General features: G+C 45.3%; 1 protein-coding gene across 1 annotated transcript; it reads left to right on the top strand.

Moving 5' to 3' along the window:
* The first annotated feature begins 14,842 nt into the window (after positions 1–14,842).
* On the top strand, positions 14,843–22,500 carry Naa35 (N-alpha-acetyltransferase 35). Its single transcript, XM_050169690.1, has 3 exons — positions 14,843–15,982; positions 16,231–16,987; positions 20,724–22,500. The coding sequence occupies exons 1-3, from the start codon at positions 14,868–14,870 to the stop codon at positions 21,057–21,059; spliced, it is 2,208 nt and encodes a 735-aa protein (XP_050025647.1). The 5' UTR covers positions 14,843–14,867; the 3' UTR covers positions 21,060–22,500.
* The last annotated feature ends 1,193 nt before the right edge of the window (positions 22,501–23,693 follow it).

Genomic DNA, 23,693 nt, shown 5'->3' with positions numbered 1-23,693 from the left:
TTATTTCCCACTTTATTATTTTTCCCGATTTATATTTCTTCTATATATTTGTTGTTGTTCAAGAACCTCGTGATCTCGTAATGTCACACGAAAATCGTTGTGGTTTTCCCCTGGTGAGCTTCGATGTAAAAAGATATTGAACGAAGCTGCCAAGCTTCTCCTGTCGGTTTTCATTGTCCAAACTGAAATCTGTTGAGTAGGTAACACCCTCTGCTTGACTGATGCTACATAAAGCGCCCCAACAACATCTGAAGACGCTAAAGGGTTCTGAGGCCCGACGTCACTCTCAGCACGGCCGAGGTCCTCGGGTGGCTCGATCAGTGGCCGCTGCTGAGCCGCCTCTGGACGTGCCAGCATCCGTTGTCCCCGAATCATGCAACACCAGCAGCTCGGCAGCAACCTCGTGCGCTCGAATATCGTATCGCGCTGCACAGGGCACGAGTGCTTTGAATCCTCGTTTATTTCATGCTTTCCAGCCTTCATTAAAGCTCCCGAGTAATTCAATACTTCATTGCGTCGTGATGTTCACTTGTCACAATAATTAAACTAGCAGCACTGAAATGGAAGACTGAAACGAAGCCAGTGGTAAGCAGCTGAAGGCAGGACGAGGAGAAATAAAAGGTCGTGCCTCTTCACTACCCTCTACCGAATGGAGCCATTAGAGCTTCACTAGAACTCCACTAGAACAAGCAAATGTTGATTGGTTGTTTTTCCCTTACTGTTGTTGATGTTGATTCCTTTCATTATAGACGTCTCAGACTTGTTCTTCTACTTCTTGAAAGCAGTGAGTTCAGGCGCATCTGCAGATGACCCCATTCGATAACACGTCACTTAGTGCAAGACATGCTCCAACTGTCAGGCATGTGATACACCGGAGACGATCTCGAATGCCCAGCTGCGAATGCCCTGATTACAGCACAGAACGTGGTCGTGCAGTGACCTTCAAAGTGCTTTGCGAGCATGTAACAAGAGAACGGAAAGCGCGGTCTCGCCTCCGGGCGTTATGAGCGCCCGTGCATTATGGCGTGTTGTTCGCAGGACACGTTTGCACGTCGCTCGAGCGCATCGATCACCACCGTGCTTTACTCTCTGCCGTCTCCTCTCATTTCGTTACCCTTTGCCCTTTCTCTTACGTGCAGTCGCAGGAGAGGGACATAAAGCTCCTCCTGCAAATCTCGCTGCTTTTCTCACATTAACATTGCTTCCTTCAACTGCGCATAATGTTGCATCAGCCACTCCATACCAGTGAGCCACTCAGCCGTCACTGCTTCGCATACGGACGAAGCTGCAATTGCCATTTTCTGTTACAGAGATTTAGATCGGAACACATACTATACTTCTGATAATGGTGCGGCAAACATTTGTATATTGCAGTATGTGACACGTATATTAAAAACGGCATCTAAATTAATTGCATATAGGGATTTGTCGTAATGCCAGTCTCTGCAAATAAGTCAAAAGAGACAATATTGTGCCATCGTGTGACTTTAAAAATCTGTTAAGCCTATATAAACCATACATCGACTGCAGGTAAGCACTTATGAAGCATCGAAGGAAGAAAATTGTCACGAAAGAAAATGCCACAAAAATCTGAGAATTGTCCACTAACGCGTAAGCATTCTTTGGCTCGGCTGCTACTTCGCTTTTGCTTGCTTATTTAGCTAGCTTATACATGTCTACCCACCAGTACCAATCATCTACTATTACACTATTACAATAATTACACGTGCTCACTTGACCAATTGTGCTTTTATTTTTCAGACATATCGTATCAACTGAGCCAAAACGCCGTCGCAACCACTTTTATTTTGTTTGCCACACCACAACTTTCTTTATTTCCTTCTTTATTTTCCTTCTTTACGACCTTGACGCAGCGACGGCAACCTCACCATTTTTTTTACATTTTTTTTAGGCTACAGTCATCTACTATTACGTTATTATCACATCTGCCAAACGGCTATTCTATCATTTTTTGTACTGCGAAACCATAAAGCCGGCTTTATTGCAAACACACCAGTAATGCGGGAAAGTAAGATTTCAACGAAAGTAAGCTTTCAAGGGGGCATGAGAACTCTTCTCGTTTATTTATTTATTTTTCTCATTTTCAATTCCTTCCTGATCAATTCCAAAGCTACCAATTATCTAAATTCACACTATTATAATGATTGGATGCCTTAACTTTGCCAATTATGTATGCATTTATTTTGCAGATAAAGGGTGTGATACTTTTCGCGTTACGGACAGATTTTGCTGGGGTACTCGACAAAGAAGGCTTACGCATTAAAAAAGCCTTCGCAGATATATGTTAATCCAAGAAACTCCCACATCAAGGACAGCGAGGCCGTTTTCGCAGTGTTCGAAATCTACCCAAGATTTTGGCCAATCGCTTCGCTATATACGGCGCAAGTCCTTCGCTCGACAAGGCCTCTGTTCATTTGCTTCAGTATATTCAAGCTTTCCATAGCTCGTTGCGTCGTTCTCAATTTCAGCAGAACCCTTTTCGTAAGCCTCCAGGTTTCTGCCCCATATGTGAGTACTGGTAACACACAGCTGTTGTACACTTTCCTTTTGAGGGATAGTGGCAACCTACTGTTCATGATTTGAGAATGCCTGCCAAACGCACCCCTACCCATTCTTATACCTGTGTCACACGGGCACATTTGGAAGGCCTTCCAGTCAACGGCCTTTGAAACGCCACAACTCTATCGACTCAAAGGAGTTGTCGCGCTGCTACACGGCACTTTTGAAAGGCCGTTGAGTGGTTCAGGCGTTTCTCGCAAAATTGTGTGGCGCTGCGGATCTTTATTTTCGTTTTCATGTGACGAAAAGTTAAACAACATATAAAACCATTTAAAAGCACTATAATTTCTTTTATGTTTGTTTATACATTTAAAAATTTGTTTATACATTGCCATACGTATATGTTTAGTTTTTAAGTTCTTGAGTAGCGAAACTGCGGCATCGTTTTCGCCGCTCGATGCGGCGGCCGTTTTAGCGTGGCTTGTGTTCGCACATGTCAAGTGGCAAAAACACTTTATTGAATAATGAATAACACTCATATATAGTATATTTAGAGCATTTGGTTTGATTTGTTCTTTCTAACCGTGAGTACGAGCACACTGTGAACGAGAGGGCATGTTCGCGCTGTTTCCGCTTCCGTTGCTCAAAGGCCATCGAGATTTCGATAGAGTTGTAAGGTGCTCCGTTGACTCGATAGACTATTGACTCGGCGGCCTTCGAAACCGCCCGTGTAGCAGCTCGAACTTGACCTTTGAGTCAACTGACTATCGGTTGGAAGGCCTTCCAAACGCCCGTGTGACACGGGTATTATTCTTCTGGTTATTTCAGTCTCATGATCCGGATCCGTGGTCACTACCTGCCCTAAGTAGATGTATTCCCTTACCACTTCCAGTGTTTCGCTACCTATCGTAAACTGCTGTTCTCTTCCGAGACTGTTAAACAGTACTTTAGTTTTCTGCAGATTAATTTTCAGACCCACCCTTCTGCTTTGCCTCTCCAGGTCAGTGAGCATGCATTGCAATTGGTATCCTGAGTTACTAAGCAAGGCAATATCATCAGCGAATCGCAAGTTGCTAAGGTAACGTTAAGGGATAAGAAAAGAGCAGATTGGGTGAGGCAACAAACGCGGGTAAACGACATCTTAGTTGAAATCAAGAAAAAGAAATGGGCATGGGCTGGACATGTAATGAGGAGGGAAGATAACCGATGGTCACTAAGAGCTACGGACTGGATTCCAAGAGAAGGGAAGCGTAGCAGGGGGCGGCAGAAATTAGGTGGGCAGATGACATTAAGACGTTTGCAGGGACAACATGGCCACAATTAGTACATGACCGGGGAAGTTGGAGAAGTATGGGAGAGGCCTTTGCCCTGCAGTGGGCGTAACTAGGCTGATGATGATGATGATGATTCAAGCTTTGAAAGGAGACGCGTTTTCCCTTAAACATCACAATAAGTCGCCGTTTCGCCCGAAAGGCGAAGTATTCATAGCCATTGCAAAGTATTAGATAACTACATGAAGTAGGGTTCCTAGTTTTATCGGCCGCATAAGCTGCAGTGAACATTTGCTTACTGATTAAATTAACAAGCATGCTGTCGCGCGCGCACAGGCAAACATGATCAGATCTCTCTCGATGACCGCGCACATACGCTATCACACCGCTGGCGTAATGAAGAGCGCAAACAGGGGGAAGGAAACGCTTGTGCTGCCTCTCGCTTTAAAGCGTCTCCAAAACTTGAGACCAATGCAGCCAATAGCATTAGGCGCGCGGGAAGACAGCGCACATGCAACCACCAGGCATCTCGGATTGTGTATTGTAGCGCGAAGTGACACGGACAGAGACTAGAAGCAGACAGGACGGGCGCTAACTCTCAACTAAATTTTGATTGAGACTAACAACCTATAAACTATATATAAACATATAAACTATATAAACTATATAAAACATATAATGTTATTCAAACTAATAACATAACAACAAGGACAAGCTACTGGTTTGTGCGGGAGAGCCCCATCTGCGGAAGGCCAACGACGACGTTTTCGGCAATGGATTGGTATCGCGGAGCAAACTACGGAATGCCCATGCTCATCTTTCGTTACCGAAGAAAGATAACACTACACGGGACCAAGGGAAAGTGTTTGTACTCGGCAATCAACAACTCCCAGGAAACATCGAAAACACTCTGCGCGAGCTACCAAAGTTTGCCTGTGAACCTGATTTGTCACTCCGGAAAAGGTCAGCTTGTCTAGATCCATTTCTCGTTGGGTCACTGAAGACTTTCGACCAAGATGTGTGACTGAGTGCGTTGATGTGATCGCGAGGACAGCACCTCAGCCCTGTAAGTCATACAACCTATCTGGTGTGTCGGAGTTTTTTCGTCAAGCGTCAGCTAACGTTGGTTACTGCGGACAAAGAAGGTTTCTTTGTAGTTGTACCTGAGAAATTGTACACATAAAGAGCTAAAACTACTATTGACAAAAACATTTTTTCAGTAACGACCAACTTAAATAAAGTGAAGAAAACCGCAATTGATTTGCTTGATCAATTTGGTCTTGAGCGCCTCGCGTCAGGAGTAAAACAATGCAAGGGACTGCACCTCGACATATTTTAGTGCTAAGACACAAAGGCCGGAAGTTTCTTTTCGAGCCATTATTTCTGAAAAAGGAAAGTGGCAGTACATTGTCTAAACCTTTTTGCATAATGTGGTATCTTCAGTTCGTCTTGAAGTCCCCTTCCTCATAAGACATTCAGAAGAAATTGTAAACTTCCTAACCGAAAATAATCCAGGTAAATGCTCGGCGATCAGTGTTGATGTAAAAGATCTTTTTTATTCGCTTCTGCAAACGGAACTAATTTGTAGTGTTCAAGAAGCAGTGACGCTCTACAATGATGAGTTCTGGTTTACTCAAGACTGTGGGATGCCTGTGGAATCTTTTTTAGAGCTCTTGTTGTTTTACCTAGAGAATACATTTGTAAAATGGGGTAGTTCTATGTACGTACAAAAATCGGGAATTTGCATTGGTTCAAAAGTTGCGCCAGTTTTTAGTGATATCTTCTAAGCCGTGCCAATAGAAAGCTACAAAACAATCTTAACGAATTGGCTGTGTATACCTTTAGATACGTAGATGACTACCTGGTGTTCTGTTCTTGCAATAACTACACCAACAAGGCTACGCATATTTTAAAAGCTTTTAGGAAACGTGGTGGGGGTCTTGGTTTCAAGCTTGAGCTTATCCAGAGCAACAAATTACAGTTTTTAGGTCTGTGCTTAACGTTCCAGGAGGAGGACGTCTGTTGGCACTATTCGCCTAGGGCAAAGAAACCGCTGCTTAAATTTTCTTCTTGTCATTCCAAACTTGTTAAACAGAGGATAGCATACTCAGCTCTTAGGCCTGCCATTACTAAGTCATGTCCACACAATATGCAACAAAGTTTTTCAGAACAGATAGATAGGCTCGAGAAGGCTGGCTATCCTGCGCATTTGTTATCACTAACCTGCGAAACGCTTTCGAAATGGGTAAAAAGCCCGGCTAAGAAACAAGAAAAACAGAAAAAAGAAAAAAAGGTTTGCTGTGGTACCCTATGTACATAGATTATCCCATGGTTTACGGAATGTGGCCAATCGATATTGTCACGTGGTGGTGACGTTGAAGAACACAGTAGCAATACTGTGAAAGACAAAACTATTATTGGGCGAACCTGTGCCCACAAAAGCAGGCTACACTTATAGCACAACGATAGCGGCGAACACGGTCGGCGATCGTCGAAAATCTGTTCAGCGGGCCAAGCGCGTCGGCATTTATAGATCAGTCGTCGAATGTTCCAGAGTAACCGCTGGGACCCGCGTGTCTTCCACAAAGTTCTACACTATTCGCGTCGCGCATACATGCAATCAGATTACACAAGTTGCGGTGAAAGACAGTGGACGCAAGCATCGATAACATTCCAGAAACTTCTTTTACATGCAGGCGCGCCCTGCGCTGTGCGATAACATTTGTTAGGCGGTGAGAAGTGGTCGCCCGATAAAGATAAAGAAGTACAGGTGTCATTACCCCCCTCTTAAAAAGCATAGTCCCGATACTACAAATATGAGAGAGCGAAACACACAAAAAAACACTTATTAAACAAAACTAACAAAGTCCAAAGGTCAGTTACGCGAAGTCCCAAAGTTCATTAACGCTGGTAGTACGGCTTGAGTCGCACAACGTGGACTATTTCAGGTCGTAAGCGGCGCCGCTGTGATAGCGAAATGCCGTCTGGCACGACCTCACAGTCCAGTGCGCCAATACGTCGCATAATCTTGTACGGTCCGAAATAGCGACACAAAAGCTTCTCGCTCAGTCCTCGTCGGCGTATAGGGATCTAAACCCAAACGCGGTCACCGGGCTGATCCGTAGGCGGGCGAGTTGTCGGGCTTCTTCGGTGCGCTGGAGAAAGGTCGCAACGTCAAGATTCTCTTCGTCGGTGACGTGCGGCAGCATGGCGTCGAGCGTCGTCATCGGGTTCCTGCCGTAAACCAGCTTAAACGGCGTGATCTGTGTTGTTTCTTGCACCGCCGTGTTGTAAGCAAACGTTACGTACGGCAGGACCGCGTCCCATGTCTTGTGCTCGACGTCGACGTACATTGCTAGCATGTCGGCGAGGGTCTTGTTCAGGCGCTCCGTGAGACCATTCGTCTGCGGGTGGTAAGCAGTTGTCCTCCTGTGGCTTGTACGTACGGCTGCACTGCAGAATGGCTTGGGTGAGCTCAGCTGTAAACGCTGTTCCTCTGTCGGTGATGAGGACGTCTGGGGCACCATATCGCAGCAGAACGTTCTCGACGAAAAATTTCGCCACTTCGGCTGCGCTGCCTTTCGGTAGAGCATTAGTTCCAGCGAAGCGGGTGACATTGTTCGTCGCCACGACGATCCACTTACTTCCGGATGTTGACGCCGGAAACGGTCCCAACAAATCCATCCCGATCTGCTGAAATGGTCGGCAATGAGGTTTGATCGGCTGTAGTAATCCTGCTGGCCTTGCCGGTGGTGTCTTGCGTAGCTGACAGTCTCGGCATGTCTTGACGTAACGGGCGACGTCGGCGGTCAGACGCGGCCAGTAATACCATTCCTGTATCCTCGACAGCGTCCGGGAGAATCCGAGGTGCCCAGTGGTAGGATCGTCATGTAGGGCGTACAGTACTTCTGGACGCAGCGCTGACGGAACAAGAAGGTAGCTGGAGCGGACTGGTGAGAAGTTCTTTACGAGCAGGTTGTTTTGCAATGTGAACGAAGGCAATCCGCGTTTAAATGCCCTAGGTACTACGTCGGTGTTCCCTTCCAAATACTCGACGAGGCCTTTTAGCTCCGGGTCTGCTCGTTGCTGTTTAATGAAGTCTTCTCCGCTTATTATTCCGAGGAAGGCGTCGTCATCCTTGTCGTCTTCCGGCGGGGGATCGATGGGGGCGCGTGATAGGCAGTCGGCGTCTGAGTGTTTTCGTCCGGACTTGTAGAATTACCGTTACGTCATATTCTTGCAGTCTGAAGCTCTACCTCGCCAGCCGTCCTGAAGGGTACTTTAAGTCAGCTAGCCAACACAACGCGTGATGGTCGCTGACGACATTGAATGGCCTGCCCTATAGGTAAGGGCGGAATTTTGCTGTAGCCCAAATGATGGCGAGGCATTCCTTTTCAGTCGTAGAATAATTTCCTTACGCTTTTGACAGCGACCGGCTAGCATAGGATATCACCCGTTCATGTCCGTCTTTCTTCTGGACTAGGACAGCACCGAGGCCTAGGCTACTGGCATCAGTGTGGATTTCGGTATCGGCGTCTTCGTCGAAATGTGCAAGTACCGGCGGTGGCTGCATTCGTCGTTTTAGTTCTTGAAATGCGTCGGCCTGCGGCGTTTGCCATTTGAACTCGACATCAGATTTGGTTAGATGCGTTAGCGGCTCAGCGATGAGTGAAAAGTCCTTGACAAAGCGCCTGTAGTAAGCGCACATGCTAAGAAATCACGCACTTCGTTTCCTCTTCATCTCGTTCCTATGTCGATTCCAGTCCTCCTACTGCTTATCAGAATTGTCGCCCTCCATGCTGCCGCCTCAACTGTGGTTGCGGCGCACGCGAGCTCTCCTTTTCAATCCTCCGACATGTTATCAGGCATGCGACGCAGCTGGCGAAGCGAGCGGAGGCTAACGCAACGACGAGGAACGCGGTGTGACGTCATACCAAACGGCGGCGGAACACCTGTGACTCGGTGCTACTAGTGGCGCATGCGCAGTAGTGACTAGGGAGCGAGCGAGAGAGAAATATCCGCGGCGAGGGCGCGTTGTTACGTCATGTGCCTCCTCGCAACACCGCCACGGCGAAATCGCAAGTTCGCGGCCAGTGAATCTTTCGCTTTAATATGTACATATAGCACATAATAGCATCCAAGTAGCGGTGCCGAAGAACCCACCAGACCGACGGGGCGGCTGGCAGCGACTCAAGTTCGTTCTTTATTGTACAGCGACTCTGTCTCTAACAGTGGGCCTGTTCTGCCTTAATCCTTTGGCAGAAACGAAGCGAGGAGGGCGCTGACGTCAGCCGTTTCGCCTTTCTTTCTTCGCGGGAGAAGTCCAAGCTGCCTAGCACCAGTTTCCACGGAAATGAGTCAGCAGTTCTGTGAAATTTTGAAAGCTGTCAGTGGATTCGTCGTGATGCTTTGTACCCCCGGACTCGTCTGTTCGACCCACGGAAAAGGGTCAGCAGTTTCTTGGAACCTTGACGGTCGTCAGTGGATGTTTGAAGCCCAGCGCAAGGGCAACCACTTCAGAAGAACAAGGGGGAGAGGGGGAGCGCCCGTTGTCTCTGTGATACATAGAGTTTCTCACTATTACAATGTAGTGAGAAACTCTATGCTGTGATAGGCACGCGGTGTGGCGCAACAAGGGGTAGAGGTGGCAAGACTGGATTTTGTTTGCAAACTATGACAATGTGCCGGAGGGTTCCTAGCTGTTCGCAGTATTTACATAGTTCGTCAAATTGAGTAGGGAACATGAGATGAAGCCTCCTTGGGTGATATGCCATTATATAGAGCACGTTACGAAAGTGAAACTGAATAACATTAAGGGCATTAGAATGGATGCTCTAGGCGTCCTCCTTGGAACGGGGTGGTGGGCTGCGCCACCAAGCCCTTCTTATTTTATTGCCTGATGTCCTACCTATGTTTAAAAAAAAGAAAAGAAGAAAACACGATGAATTCCCATGACAAAACTTTCTGAACGCCTATTAATCGTGAACTTTGTTTTTGCACGCCTCTGTTGTTTGTCGTTTCCCCACCTTTCTTCCACCAACCTTCCTATCGCCGCTTACTAATCTCTACTGCGGACATGTTTACTTTCCTCTTGCTCTCACTGAACCCAAGGGCTTCAAGGAGGTCATAGGTGCCTAAATCGACAGCTGGACAGACATCTTCACATTCTAATAAAACGTGCTCCATCGTTTCCCTAGCTTTACCGCAACAAGCCCATGCTTCTTCTTCCTTCTTATATCTCGATATATAAGTGCGTGTTCTAAGGCATCTTGATCTCGCTTCGAAAAGTAATGAACTTCCCTTTGAGCTATCATAAATTGTTTCTTTCCTGATTTCGTTTTTTCCTCGTAAGTAGTTACTCATGACAGGTTTCTTTTCCATTGCTGCCACGCATGAGATTATTTCAGCCTCTCTGACTTTCCGCTTGACGTTCTTTGCTGCTGTGCTGCTCACCACACAGGCCGCATACTTGCTGGTAAGCTTCCTAGTTCTTTTCCTCCACTATGAATCAATGTTATTCCTGTACAAATACCTGAACACTCTGCCAGTCCATTTACTTTCTTATATATTCATCAGTCGTTTTTCATGATTAATTTTACTGTGAGCTTCCCTCACTTCAAAACTTGTCCAGCCCATATCACCCTGCACAGCTTCATTTGTAGTCTTCCAGCGAGCGCCCAATGCGAGGCATCCCGCAGACCTTTGCTTGCCATCGAGCACTGATTGTACCCCTAATTTCAAGCAAACAACCGCATTTCCAAAAGTAAGTCCTGGAACCATTACACCTTTACACATACCCCGGAGCACCTCGTACCTATTGTATCCCCATAGCGCTCTGTGCTTCATTATGGCTGCATTTCTCTTCCCCTTTGCTGTTAGTTTTTTTACTGTGTTTATCGGTATACCAGGGTACTTATATTCTTTTACGCGAGGTATTTCCTGACTATATATTGTCACTGTCTGTTTACTGTTTTCATTGAATACCATAACACCTGATTTCTTGACGCTAAATTTCATACCTAGCTCATCGCCTTCCTGTCCAGAGATATTAGCCAGACGTCGAACATCACTTTGCTTGTTAGCTAGCAAAACAATGTCGCCCGCATAAAACAAATCTGGAAGCTGCTGCTAGACTACTGTACCCGCCTGTCTGTATGAGATTAAACACGATATTACTTTGCTCTAGCGCCTTTTTCATCCTCATCATGTACATCATAAACAGCAGTGGGAGTAAAGGGCACCACTGCCCCAGTCCCTTGTTGATATCAACTCTCGATCCGTCGCTCCTCATCCCTTCCCATTCAACGCAAACGGTATTTTCTAGGCAAATCACTCTCAAAAGCTGTATAGAATCGTCGCCCAAGCCTTCCCCTCCAGAATATCCCACAAAACGTTGCGGTCTACTTTGTCATACACTACTGTAATGGCCACATATAACGGTCTCCTTTCTACTCTGGATATTACAATAGTCTGATTAACAACAAATATGTTATCATCCAGTGTAAGATTCGTCGGACGATCTCGCCGCTGCCACCATTTGTTAGAGTTGTCGGACGATCTGCGAGCTGTAGGCCGATCTCACCGCTGCCATTCAGATGTAAGATTTGGCAGTCGTAGCTGTAGGAAGGAGCTTGACTCTTCGTGGGGGCTTAAAAGAGCAGGATTTATTTACATGTTATATACAGTTGAACATGAGATACATCGACAGTCTAGCGTGACTGTCGATGACTGTCGAGAACATGTCTTCGGACATGTTCACGGTCCGAAACCGACACCACACGAATTTCGTAGAACTCGGATCCGGGTAGCACATTGTCTTGCGTCTTGGTCGGCGCGTGGGAAGGAGTCTTCGTCGGCTTTCCCGCAGCAACTCCCCCACCCGTAGCAGATCAGGTCCGCGTTGTCGTGTTGCGCACAAAGCCTGCTTCGTCGAACTCCTTCAGTCACAACGGCGACGAGGCTAGAGCGTAGCGGTGGCGGTTTCAGCACAAAGCCTGCTTCGTCAAACGCATCCTAGCTGAAGCGACGGAGAGTGGAGGATGCGCGCATTGTTCCCGACACAAAGTCGACTTAGACACGCCGTGGCTAGAGGTTGGCGGCGGCGTTCCAAGATGAGGTTTCCACCGCTGGCGTAAATGACTGGCAAACTTGCACTGCAGCTGGCCGCTCCTAACACCAGACGCATACCTAATCTGAAGCCATTCTGAAGTTCTCCCAAAATTCCACTATTCTCTGCCCATTCTTACAGCTTTAATTTAAGAGCACCGGAAGCCTCGAACCAGAGAGTCGGAAACGGATATCAGGCCCCCGGTATCGAGAGTAGCTAGCGTCTCATAGTTGCCCTCTCTTGCTGGACTGTCACGCGCGCAGTTCCCGCATTGAGTGCACGACGTTTTCGCGATTTTAACATAGAGAAAGGAAAAGTATGATTTTAAGCTTATCCTCTCAGCAGGCACGTACCCAAGGGGGGGGCCCGGGGGGGGGGGCGCCCCCCCCCCCCCGAAATTCAGACGCATAACCCCCCCCCCCCCTCCCCGCCCACGCCACCATTTCTCACACACATTCCTAAGGCGCCGCCAAATCAATGTTGAGACCTGACAGTTATTCGGTGGTCAACATTTTGCTGCCTTTTTCACTCCGTTTGGATGGCGGTAGCTATCGGCGTCTCCTGGGATGTGATGGCCAGTTTCCTCATCTATTCGGTGCCTGCACGATTAACTCGAGATGCATTCAGTTGTTACCGTCTATTCAACGGTCACGCCCATCGTTGTTGCTTCGTAAGTTCAACCTTCTTCGTGTTGACTGATCCAGGGACCAGGAAAGGGATTCAGTTCGTGGTCAGCTGGTCTGTATGTACGTGGAACGAGTTGCGGCCAGAGAAAATGCCAATTGCGTTTAACTTTTCTCTTTGTTTCAATATTTCCTCGAGTGACGGCTCGCTGCGACGCTGACAGATTCTCGGAACCATATACCCGTGATATGGGTTAGATAAGGTGGAAAATAAAATAATGCGAGATAGCATCCATCATCAATCCCTGTAATAATCTTGAAACTTATAGGCAAATTAATATGACTGTCACCTGTTAGCTCGTCTGGTTTTTCCCTAATCGTACAGCTCTTTACGTGCAAAATTGCCAACTGGAAACAAGAGTCGCAAAGACTTCAAAAATTAAGTGATGTACTAAGGGAGAGAGCCAAGGCAACAGCCAAACAGGAAGGAAAAGCGAAAATTAACAAATGTAACCGTTGTTTATGAAAGTATTCATGGATCAACATCTGTGTATTTAAAGGAAAACGCCGCCGGAAGTGGAGGACAATTCTGTGTGTTCTGAATGACGCTTCTACAGTTATCATTCGAGCCGCTTAACGTTGCCACTTCTCTGCTGTGCTTATGTAGATGTTTTTCTAACCTTCCACGGTGGTCGCAATACGTGCAGAGTCGCAGCTTCCCGTGCCATACGCGGTTGTACGCGACTGGCGGCCGCGCATCGTTACGTAACTTCCCAAATAACAATAAGAGTCGGTTGTGGCTCTTAACTTATCAGAGCAGTAAACGAGGGATCCAACAGAACTGTGATTGTTCTGCAAATATATATTTCTGTATATTTCTTCCAGAGATAATTCAAAAAACGCTACTATGGTGGGATACAATTTAAGAGGAAGCTTTAGCTCAGGCCCAACTCTGAGGCGGCCTACTCAAATACACGTAAAACGCAAAAACGTTTTTCTGAGATAACCCCTAGACCGATTTTAATGAAATTTGTTGCATTTGAGAGAGACAGTTAAATTCTAGTGACTGCTTGAAGCGGAATTTCGAATTAGTGCCTGAATTTTGTAAAAAATATTTTCATACATGGAGGAGGGAAACTGAGGAGAGGCCTACCGCCTTCGCGCGCTAGGAGAAAAGTGTGGAGGAAATGACGTAGTAGGTTCTCCTTTGTTTTGCTGTTTTTTTTTATTTCTTTGGTGTAGTGGCCCCGCCTTTCGGGCCACAATGGCGGCTTTGTTATTCTTCTATGCGCTCACACGTGTTGCTCCGTAGGGTTTCGTACCGTGGCAAAGGCGCCGTGCGGGCAGGTTTGCGTTGGTCTCAGTGTTTTGTTGCGCTGCGTTATCTGGACCGTGCTCTCCCGGATGTTGATGTGGCCAGGTGGGACAGGAGGAACTAAAGTTCGTGAAATGAACGCGCATGCAACGCTGTTCGCAATGTACCGCGCCACGGCAATGACAACGGACGAAGGAATATCCGCGGGAAATTTTGCCCTCTTTGGCGGAATCATGCTAACGTGATAACGCTTGTTTAGTATCGCTGCGGAGCGCGCGGTTCCGAGCAGGACGGTTGCGCGCAGCGCGGCGTGGTTTCGCGTAAAATGCAAACAAGAAAGGAGAGCTGGCCTGATAGGCGGAGCAACGCCATGAGCAACGCCAACTTCCGGCTTCACTTTCGCTTCACAATGAGTGACGTCAGGGCCTCTCCCGAGTTTCCTTCCTCCGTGTTTTCATATATTCGACAGTGTGAAAAAAAAATCGAAGCACGAAGTTTACAAATCCATAGCTCTGCATCACGAACAGATGTGGCGATCCTGTAAACGGCATAGATTAGACCATTCAAAGCGGACAAATTCGATAAATCGTTTTACATCTTATGTGAATTTGTTACGTTGTTTACAAGGGTTCTGCAAAAGGTGTATTTTCATATTGCTAAATTTCTTTAAATTCATATGTAACATATCACTTTTGTCCGCTTTAAATGTACTACTAGATGCAATTCACAAAATTGTGATATCATTTTTCGTTGCCGAAAGACAGAGTTGTAAACTTGATAGTCTCGTTCTCTAAAAATTTTCGATTTTGATAATTTTTAATAAAAATTGACAATATGAAGCAATAATTCGAAACCAACAGTCACTAGAGTTTAAGTTTATCTTTTAAATGCAATAAACGTCGTCAAATTTGGTGCAGTGGTTGCTGAGAAAAACGAATTCTCCTTTTACATGTATTTAGATAGGAACACCCGAGCTAAAGCTTCCTCTTAAACGTCAGCCGGCAGCGCCAGCATGAGCGTTATCATCGAAAATGGCGGAAGAGGAGCATTCGTTTCTAGACGGTGGCCGAGAAAACGCACTTTTGTGCAAAAATGATCCGCCAGCACCAACATATTGCTGGAAAGACATCACGACGGAGTTCAGAGAAGCCACCAGTGAGCTTGAACTGGGTGAGCTCGTCCACGACGAAATGTTCACGCTCTTCGAAGCCATGTCTGCAATTGAAATGATGGATCCGAAAATGGACGCTGGAATGATGTGTAACTTTGGCAACAAGAAAGTGATGAATTTTGACCAAGCTCTGAGTGCGGGTGTGCTCAAAATAGCCGATTTGAGCCCGGCAGAACACATCGGCATAATCGACTCGACACTTGCTTGTCTTGTAACGTGGCTGGAAGGCCACTCTTTGGCACAGACCGTGTTCACTAACTTATACCTGCACAAACCACACCAAGTTGAGGACAAGGTGATGAAGGCTTTTTCTATCTGTGTCCTCAAGATGGTCGACATGATTAAGAACTTCGTCACCAAGGCCGCTGTGTTCGAGGAAGAAGACTTCCAGCCGGTTGTGTATGGTTTCAAATTGGCCTGGGACGTCACCGAAGTCAGGGCCGCAGGAATGATGAAGGAGATCGAGGATGAACTCTCAAAGAAAGTAAAGGCAACTAGGGCAAAGCCTGGAGAAGAGCTGGACTCGGCGCAACTGGCCTGCCATGAAGAGGCCGTGGCAGTTTACTCAAGAATCAAGTTCTGCCGTTTCTTCCAGCAGGCACTGATCGTTTTCAACAAAAAGGGAAGCGACGGTGTCGAAGAAGTGGAGCGCCTTCTTCAGCAGTGCCTTGAGGTTCTGCCCGTTCTGCGGCGCACCATCGCACTAGGTGTGCAGCCCGACCCCAATGCGGAAGGAACCAACCGCGCTGACTACCCAACGGTTATGGGATTCGAGCCATTGGTTAACCAGAGGCTACTTCCGCCCACTTTTCCCCGTTACACGAAAATAAAGCCACGCGAGGACACCATGGACTACCTGGAGGCCTTGATCGGTCGGCTGCGACATGTGTGCCGCATCGTGGACTGCACCTCGTTTCACTCGGCCATCGACTTCCTTGGCGAGTTTAGCAAGACCTGGCCTTGTGTCCTGTCGAGGTACGCTTGTCGCGGTTATTCATTCTCACTGTTTACACCGCTGGGAGCGTTGCCAGCAAAATTTTGTCACCAATGGCATGGGGACATTACACTCTTCATGCTGTCGTACTTCAAAGTGTTTTGTGATGATCATCTGGAGTGTGGTCGTGTTCATGTTGTTTGCACGCAGCTGTCGTTTTCCACAAACATAAGTCTTAATAATGTGTATTGATGGTATTCGTAAGCTGGCATTTCGCATGTTTATGCAGGTCCGTGGTTCAGCTTTTGTACTTGCCCTGCCCGGGCAAGGTACTCGGCAACTTGACCATGGTGGATGTTCTCAAGGACTCAGTCCGTACTTTCATCCGGCCACCCGTGCTGTCGCAGCGAGGCAATAATGCCCTCGGCAACCATCCACATGCCCGTGAGCTTGTTGATGCTTTCCTCAACCACTGCGTGCGGCCGTTCACATCCATGGTGCACATCAGTGGCCACAACAGAGCACGCCAACGAGACAAATTGACACACCTTCTGGAGGAACTTGCTGTGCTGCAGGATGAAGCAGATCGCCTTGACACAGTGCTGCACAGCATCTCGCTTAAGATGGAGTCATCCCTGCCTCACCAACCTCCACAGCAGCTAGCTTGCTTCACCACTTGGGTGCTGCACCACGTCCTTCGCACCATGATTCGCTATCTTCTCTCAGGCTTTGAGCTCGAACTATACTCTGCACATGAATATGGCTACATCTACTGGTATTTGTACGAGTTCCTCTATGGCTGGATGATCTCGGCACTTTCGCGTGCTGATGCATTCCTGATGGAACAGGAGGCACGTGCTGAACAGCAACGCACTGGGCGCCCTGTGAAGAAAGGCAAACGCCGCAAGAAACCCTGCCCCCACAGCCGTGAAATCTTCATAAGCCAGGCATATCAGAATTTATGTGGTGGCTATTACAAGACGTTGGCAGGCTTCACACTGGATGGCAAGCTGCGCAGGCCGTGCCCCGAGTTTGACAAGGAAAAGGTATGCATAGTTCTTGTAGGGAAGATTGTGCAGAGCTACACCAGTCAAAAAAGAGTGTGAATAACTTTCTGTATGTTTGCATGCTTCTTTTGCCAGTTGCCTCTGCTTGCAGATACTCAAATGCATACTTATAGGTGGTCATTGCATGCTTGTACCAAGTGCGCAAGGCATTTGAGGACATGGCTTCGAATCACCATAGGCACTAGCATTCTTGTTCCATCTGCCTAGGTGCTCATCTGTGTTCACACCAATCCTTCTGTCACCTAGCTATCACATTTATTCTAGGGCAGCAGCTTTCACTCTGACACTGGAGGTAAAGCCATAAGTTTCCCTAGTCACCTTACATGTAGACCACGGTGACTTGAAGATCGCTACCTTCTTAAATATCAAGAAATCCTTTGTTGTCAGGGTAAGGCAAGAGTTATTGGCCAATTATAATCTGTGACAAATACAAATAAGCACTGCTACTTAGGTGGTTGTGTTTTTCGATGATGAGTAAGAACCCTGAAAATATGATTATTGGTCATATCTGAGAAACTTAAGATGGCAGAGTCAACAGTCAAGTTTCCCATGCACAATTTCATTAGGCGCTGCTCCTAAGCAATGGATTTGCATGCTTGCACTGGCACCAACACAACCACAGAATGTCTGGTTGTGAACTGTGCCCATGTCACCCTCATGCCCATGTCACCCTCAGTGTTGCATCCTTGTTCCAAATATCTAAACCTGTACGCCACTATGTATGGTGGGCATCACTGAGAGAAAGACTAATGAACAGCCACATAGTGATAAAAATTCACTAAAAGCTCTTATTGTGGATGCACTGCCCAACATCAACGCATACTACATGATTCAAGTACATAACTGTTATTGAAGCTGAATTCAGTCAATAATTGAGACTGAAGATTGTTTTATTTTAGCAGTCTCATTAAAAGCAGCAAAAGGAACACTAAAATATTTCGAACGAAATATATTGAATTTTGTCTGAAATCGTTGCTATTCCTGAAGTCATCATTATGTATTCAATACCTCGCACACCTAGTAGTTAAAGCCTTAGTAGTGCTGAAGCTACTGTCATGGCAAAACAGCATAAGCAGTGGACATATTTGAATTTCTGCATTCCAGTGAACTGTCAGCGGTCAGCCCAGCACTTGTTCAAGGAGTATAACAACATGCTTACTGTAATGAGAAACAAATGATCTGTAATTGCTACTCTAAAGAAAAGGGTGAAAAAGTCCCAAGACAGGCAGTGAAACTTGGGAAGTTCAGAAACTGTGACAGGTCCAATTCTTGGAGCAATATAGCTGGCTTCAATATGAAAGAATTTGTGGTTTGCCACTAAGTGAAACCAATAACTTACTTGAAAAACTAAATAACCTGGCCAAACAGCTGAACCTTGCTTAACTGACAGTGGAAATTTATGGGTCTCATAATTTCTGGGCTTTCGCCAAAGCCAGGCATAGTGCCAGCTGCTTTCGGCTGTACTTGATGTCCCATGTCACATTGTACAGAGGGATGAGCAGGAGAGGCTACTTCAATGTGATGAAGTCAAATGTCTTCTTTCTGGACAATTTTACACCTGAAGAAAATCTAGAGCAAATTAAGAAGGTTGAAAGCTGGGCAAATCGGTACACCATAGAAGGTGAAAAAAAACAACTAAAAACAACATTCACAATAATAGAAGACAATGGGATGAAGTTGGATGGCGATTGAGCTATTGGCATTGAATATGAAGCTGACTGTGAGATACTGTGAGCTGTTGGTGCATTTCAGATGTTCTCTTTTGTATTGGTTTTGTTCTTGCCTGTTCAGTTGATGGCAGTATGAATTAAAACAGATTATTTAAACGGCTCATTTTAAATCTGTGCTTTGCACAATCATTTCCCTTTTCTTCTTTACCAGGTGAGTGTTTTCTTTTATTTTTCTTGTGAACGTTAGTCAAAGGGGAAAATTGTCATCCACCTAGAAGTATAACACAAAGGAAACAGGGCATGCATCCTCATACACAGCTGAAGAGGAGTCAGAAGTCCACCTAGAGCTTAAAGTAAGCTTACTTTAAATTTGGTAATGCATGAAACCTATTAGAGTGCCTCAGATTACAGCCCTTTAATATTTGTACATGGGATGGTTTGTTTTTTAGGATGACTTGTAGTGCATTGTTGTGTGGTAAACTTTTTATCCATCAAGATTGGGCAGCAGTGGCAGTTTATTAGCCTATTGCTGACATGGAAACTGTTTTGTCGCAAGCATACGGGCTGTTGCATTAATTGCCACTCCTTGCTTAAGAAAAAATTATTAATTGAAATTAATCCTTGAAAAGCAGTCCTTATCTGTGGCAAGGCCTTTCTATCACTGTACCAGATAGGGCTGGGCAATTTAATAACCTCGTTTAATCAATTTATGCTTTAATTGTGAATATTCCGTTGAGGTAACATGAGGAAAACTCAGCAAAAAAAAATTTAATTACGGGGTTTTATGTGCCAAAACCATGATCTGATTATGAGGCACGCTGTAGTGAAGGACTCCAGAAATTTGGACCACCTGGGGTTCTTTAACATGCACCCAAATCTAAGTACATGGGTGTTTTCGCATATCGTCCCCATCAACAAAATTAAGCAGGCATTGCCACTGATGTCTTTGCTTTTGCTCAATAGCAAGGAAGAGAATGAGAGATTGCTCTACAGTGTCCTTACTAAAACAATGCCTGTGGGTCTCTCAGGATGAAAGCCACCCAGCACTACACTTCAAGCTGGAAGAGGAAAAATTCAGTCTCTGCTGCAACAATCCTTGTGTGTAGGCATTGAACAGAGGGCCAGCAACGTGCTAATAAACCAAATTTTTTTCTTCCTTATATGTTTAGGTACATACTTTTGGTTTTTATTGGTAGTGGTTTTTATTTCTTTTAGCTCACATGTAGATGTGCAAATCCAAATAATCAATTAAAAGGTTCCAATTAACCTTTTAATTTTTTTAAGTCTACAACCTGCATTAGTACCAAAGCATGGCCCCAAGAGAAATTGTGAAAGGAGCTTGGCCCTCAGTTGTAATTCTCTCTTTTCCAGAAGGGCTATACCCTAGAACCATGCCTTAGTGGTCTATAGCAAAAATGTGCTTACAGTGAAAAAAAGCACTGGTCCTGGTTTAACAGTTACACCTTGCCCGGCTTAAATAGTGCATGCAGTAAAAATTTAAACTTGTTGAACTTGCCATGAACATTAGCAGCCTCAGAAGTGCCATGCTTGTCACAAGCATTAAAAAAAAAAAAACAAAAAAAAAAAAACAAGGTAACCACGAGGCTGAATCAAAATTAATTTGACAATGCATATGGCAATAGTTTTCCTGGGTAATCTTGCGTTAAATACAGCTGCCATCGCAAGTTACTGTATTGTAGCCTTGTATCCTTTGTTTCGCCATCTGTGCACTGTGCCAATTAATCATCTACACAGTGTATTCTGGCCAGCATAAAAGCACAGGTGATCATAACTAACGACCTAATAAGCCATTAATTCACTTTTGTTTTGTCTGCTGAAGTGAAGCTGGATGTACATATGGTAAAGCTGCTTGCATAGCTTAGTCGTAACTGTTGGTAGGATTTGTCATATTGTATGGCCAGTTTAATTAGAGTTTAGTAGTTGTCTTAGTTCTTTTTTAATGGAGAGACAGTATGCATATGTAACTCCCTAATGACTTGTGCAGTTGCCGACATTGTCTTTAATGCAGTGCATTTTCTTTTCAGGTTCGCTATGAACATCGTTTTGCACCCTTCAATAGCATCCTGACACCACCTCCTGTACAGTATGCCCAGTACAAGGAGATGACTGATCCATACAAGTACCAGCCACCTCCGACACCAGAGGATATGTACTTGGCAGCATGCAAGTGCTTCCAGAATGTGCGCATGTTGCTCGACAATGTGCCTGACCTCAACAGTGAACTGACTAGTGTAATGAAAGTGGCCAAGACAAACTTTGTTGTTGTGAAACTTTTGCTGAGCGGCCACAAGAAGGATTCCACAATCTTGCCGGAATTTGACTTCAGCCAGCACAAGAATTTTCCCATCATCAGAATTTGAATGACAGCATTGTACGCATTGCATTTTTTATACCACTGTACTTCACTACTGCTCCCAGTGTGTCTGCACCTCATGGGAACTGCTCAGGTCGTTTGTAATTGCAGCAACACTTGATGTGTTGTTTGTACTGGTAGCATCATTTCTACTGCAGGAAAATGGCACTTCATGTTTACAACATGGGCAATCTTTACAAGGATCATAAACATTGCGATTTGTGCTCTTTAAGGGATACTTGTGACAGAAGCATTTGCAAAAGACTTGGTTCATTACAAATTAGTTAATCAAAGTTGGAAACTTTATATACTGCAAGCTGAGATTTCTATGTGTACACCAACGTTGCTGAATACTTCCAGTCATATGTCTGCAATTAAGTAAAACATCCTGGTATTCTCAGGATAGTTATGACTTTTTATTTTTTGCATTAAACGAATGTCCAAAACTTCAAAACCCCAGAAAAATACTGGCAAGCCTCAGAGTACCCTAAATAATTTCTAACTAGGTTATGTACCATTTTCAGTTTTATTTCCCAAGAGGTGTGTGTCGGAACATCATGACACAGGTGGTCATCACGTGGAAGCAGAATATCACAACATTTTGGCACTTGCTTCGTTTTGCTGGGTCGTCTTTTCCGCTGCTACTCATTGTATGGCCCAGTGTCACAACACAGAAAACAACCAAGCAAGTAGGAGAGTGCTAAAACGTTGCAGTGTTGTGCTCCCCCATGACAACCTTCTGCATTATGACATCGTGATACAGGCACTACCCGAGGAATGAAATTTTTATTTTCCTCATAGTTGCACAGCAGCTAGGGAGAGGGGACGCAGACCAAACAAAAGCTGCTTGATGCAGCTCGGAGAAATGAAACCAGTTTTTTGTGCATAGAAAATCCATTTTAGTAAATCATTTAGGGTGCTCAGAAGCTTGCCAGCATGTTTTCTATGATGTGTCTGGAAGCCTGAAATAACGCAGAAAGATTTTTGAAATCTCATGCAGTGTATTGGTTAACCTAACACAATACACAGTATGCGTATGCTGCCTTGTGTTGCTTTACTGTTGCTTTGTGGTAGCATTGGTGTAGACTCCCTGCCATTACAGAAATGTTAGCTATGCTGTAGGTCCAAAGTAGTTTACTCAGTGCCAAGTTCACGCTGTAAATTGGCATACATAAAACGACGAGCCATGTCACCAACAAATTATGAACTGCCAGAAATCTGTGCAAACAGTGCGCTTCTAAATACAGTACAGTGGTACACGTTGTTATTCAAACATGACATTTTTGTTGCAGACCCATCTCTGTGCTGTACCAGTTGTAAATATTTTCATCTGCAGAACAGTATAGGTCTTAGCATTGTGTCATACAAATGTCATTGTTACACTAACAGGGCCAAAGGGTTTAGATGAAAATGTGTTTTATTTAAAATAAAGCTTCTTTCCACTTGTGTCTCAGGTCTTGGAATTTGACATCCAAAACATATTGTAGTACACTTGGGAGCAAAAATGTAGAGCTCTATAACAAAAGTCAGTGGTAAGGCTGGGAAAGTGATTTTCCAATTAGTTCTATTTGCAATTTTTTCTGTTTTTTTTCTCACTCATTGGAGCTGTGTATAAACTTGAGGAAACTAGCGTTTATGTTCCTGTTCAGGACAACCGGCTGTCCCCAGGCCTCAATTCAATTGTTTTTAACAATTTGTTTTGAGCAAGTGTTGAATATGAAACACGGCCTATAATTCGTAACCCATTTATCTGCAGTGTTGCCAACATTTTACACCGTGTTGCTAAACTGAGACAAAGTTGTCGTAAAATAGTCAAAATTTTGCTTTAATTCACCAAAGTTGTCGCTAAAACTGACAAGTGAACTCAATATGACATTTGTTCAATAAAGACCTAGATAGCACTCCTATAGAAGAGCTGAGAGATAGCACAAGGCCTGTGCACTTGGGTCCATGACGGCATGCTACCTTGCCCGACTGCCATAGAATCTAATGGAGATGTTGCAGAGTAAATTGGGATGATTCTGACGCCACCGCTGTTGTCACCCCAGGCTTGACAGTGGAAATTTCGGTCCAAGCAGCCCTAGGTCATAAAGCAGAGTGCACAGGCCTGCCACCTACGAGACACGAGGTCGAGGAGCACTCGTGTCAACAGTAGGGGTGACGTGTCGTCGCGGTGATGCCATCTCGTTTCACACACCTGGTGCACTACTGCAGCACCAGGTGTCATGTCCCCTTTCGCCCGCTCTGCTGCACAGAGGAGCAGCTCGTGACGTGGTGACATAGCTAATGGCTATGAGAGTTGATGTTTTGCTGCTACAGACGACAGACACCACCTTTTTCGCTCAATGGGCCATTTAACGCTTTCGCATCAATACCATAATAGATAGAAAGAGGTGGAAATCTGAGAGCACAAGCTTCGGAGAGTATGGGATATGGAGAATTCCATATCCACAGGAGCTTGCTTCCATTTCTGCAACATGCGAGTTGTGAACAGGATAAATGTTTTGCAAGAGCGGGACGCCTTTTGAAGGTATGCCACGCCTGCAGATTTCGATGGCTTTCCTTAATTTTGTCAGCATGTTAGCATAATACATCCCCATTATGGTGGCACCTTATGGCAGAAAATATATCGTCACCACTT

This window comes from Dermacentor andersoni, chromosome 3 (genome assembly GCF_023375885.2).
Source record: "Dermacentor andersoni chromosome 3, qqDerAnde1_hic_scaffold, whole genome shotgun sequence".
Classification (NCBI taxonomy): Eukaryota; Metazoa; Arthropoda; class Arachnida; order Ixodida; family Ixodidae; genus Dermacentor; species Dermacentor andersoni.
Note: the sequence above shows the minus strand (reverse complement) of the source record. Positions and strands in the feature narration are given on the sequence as shown.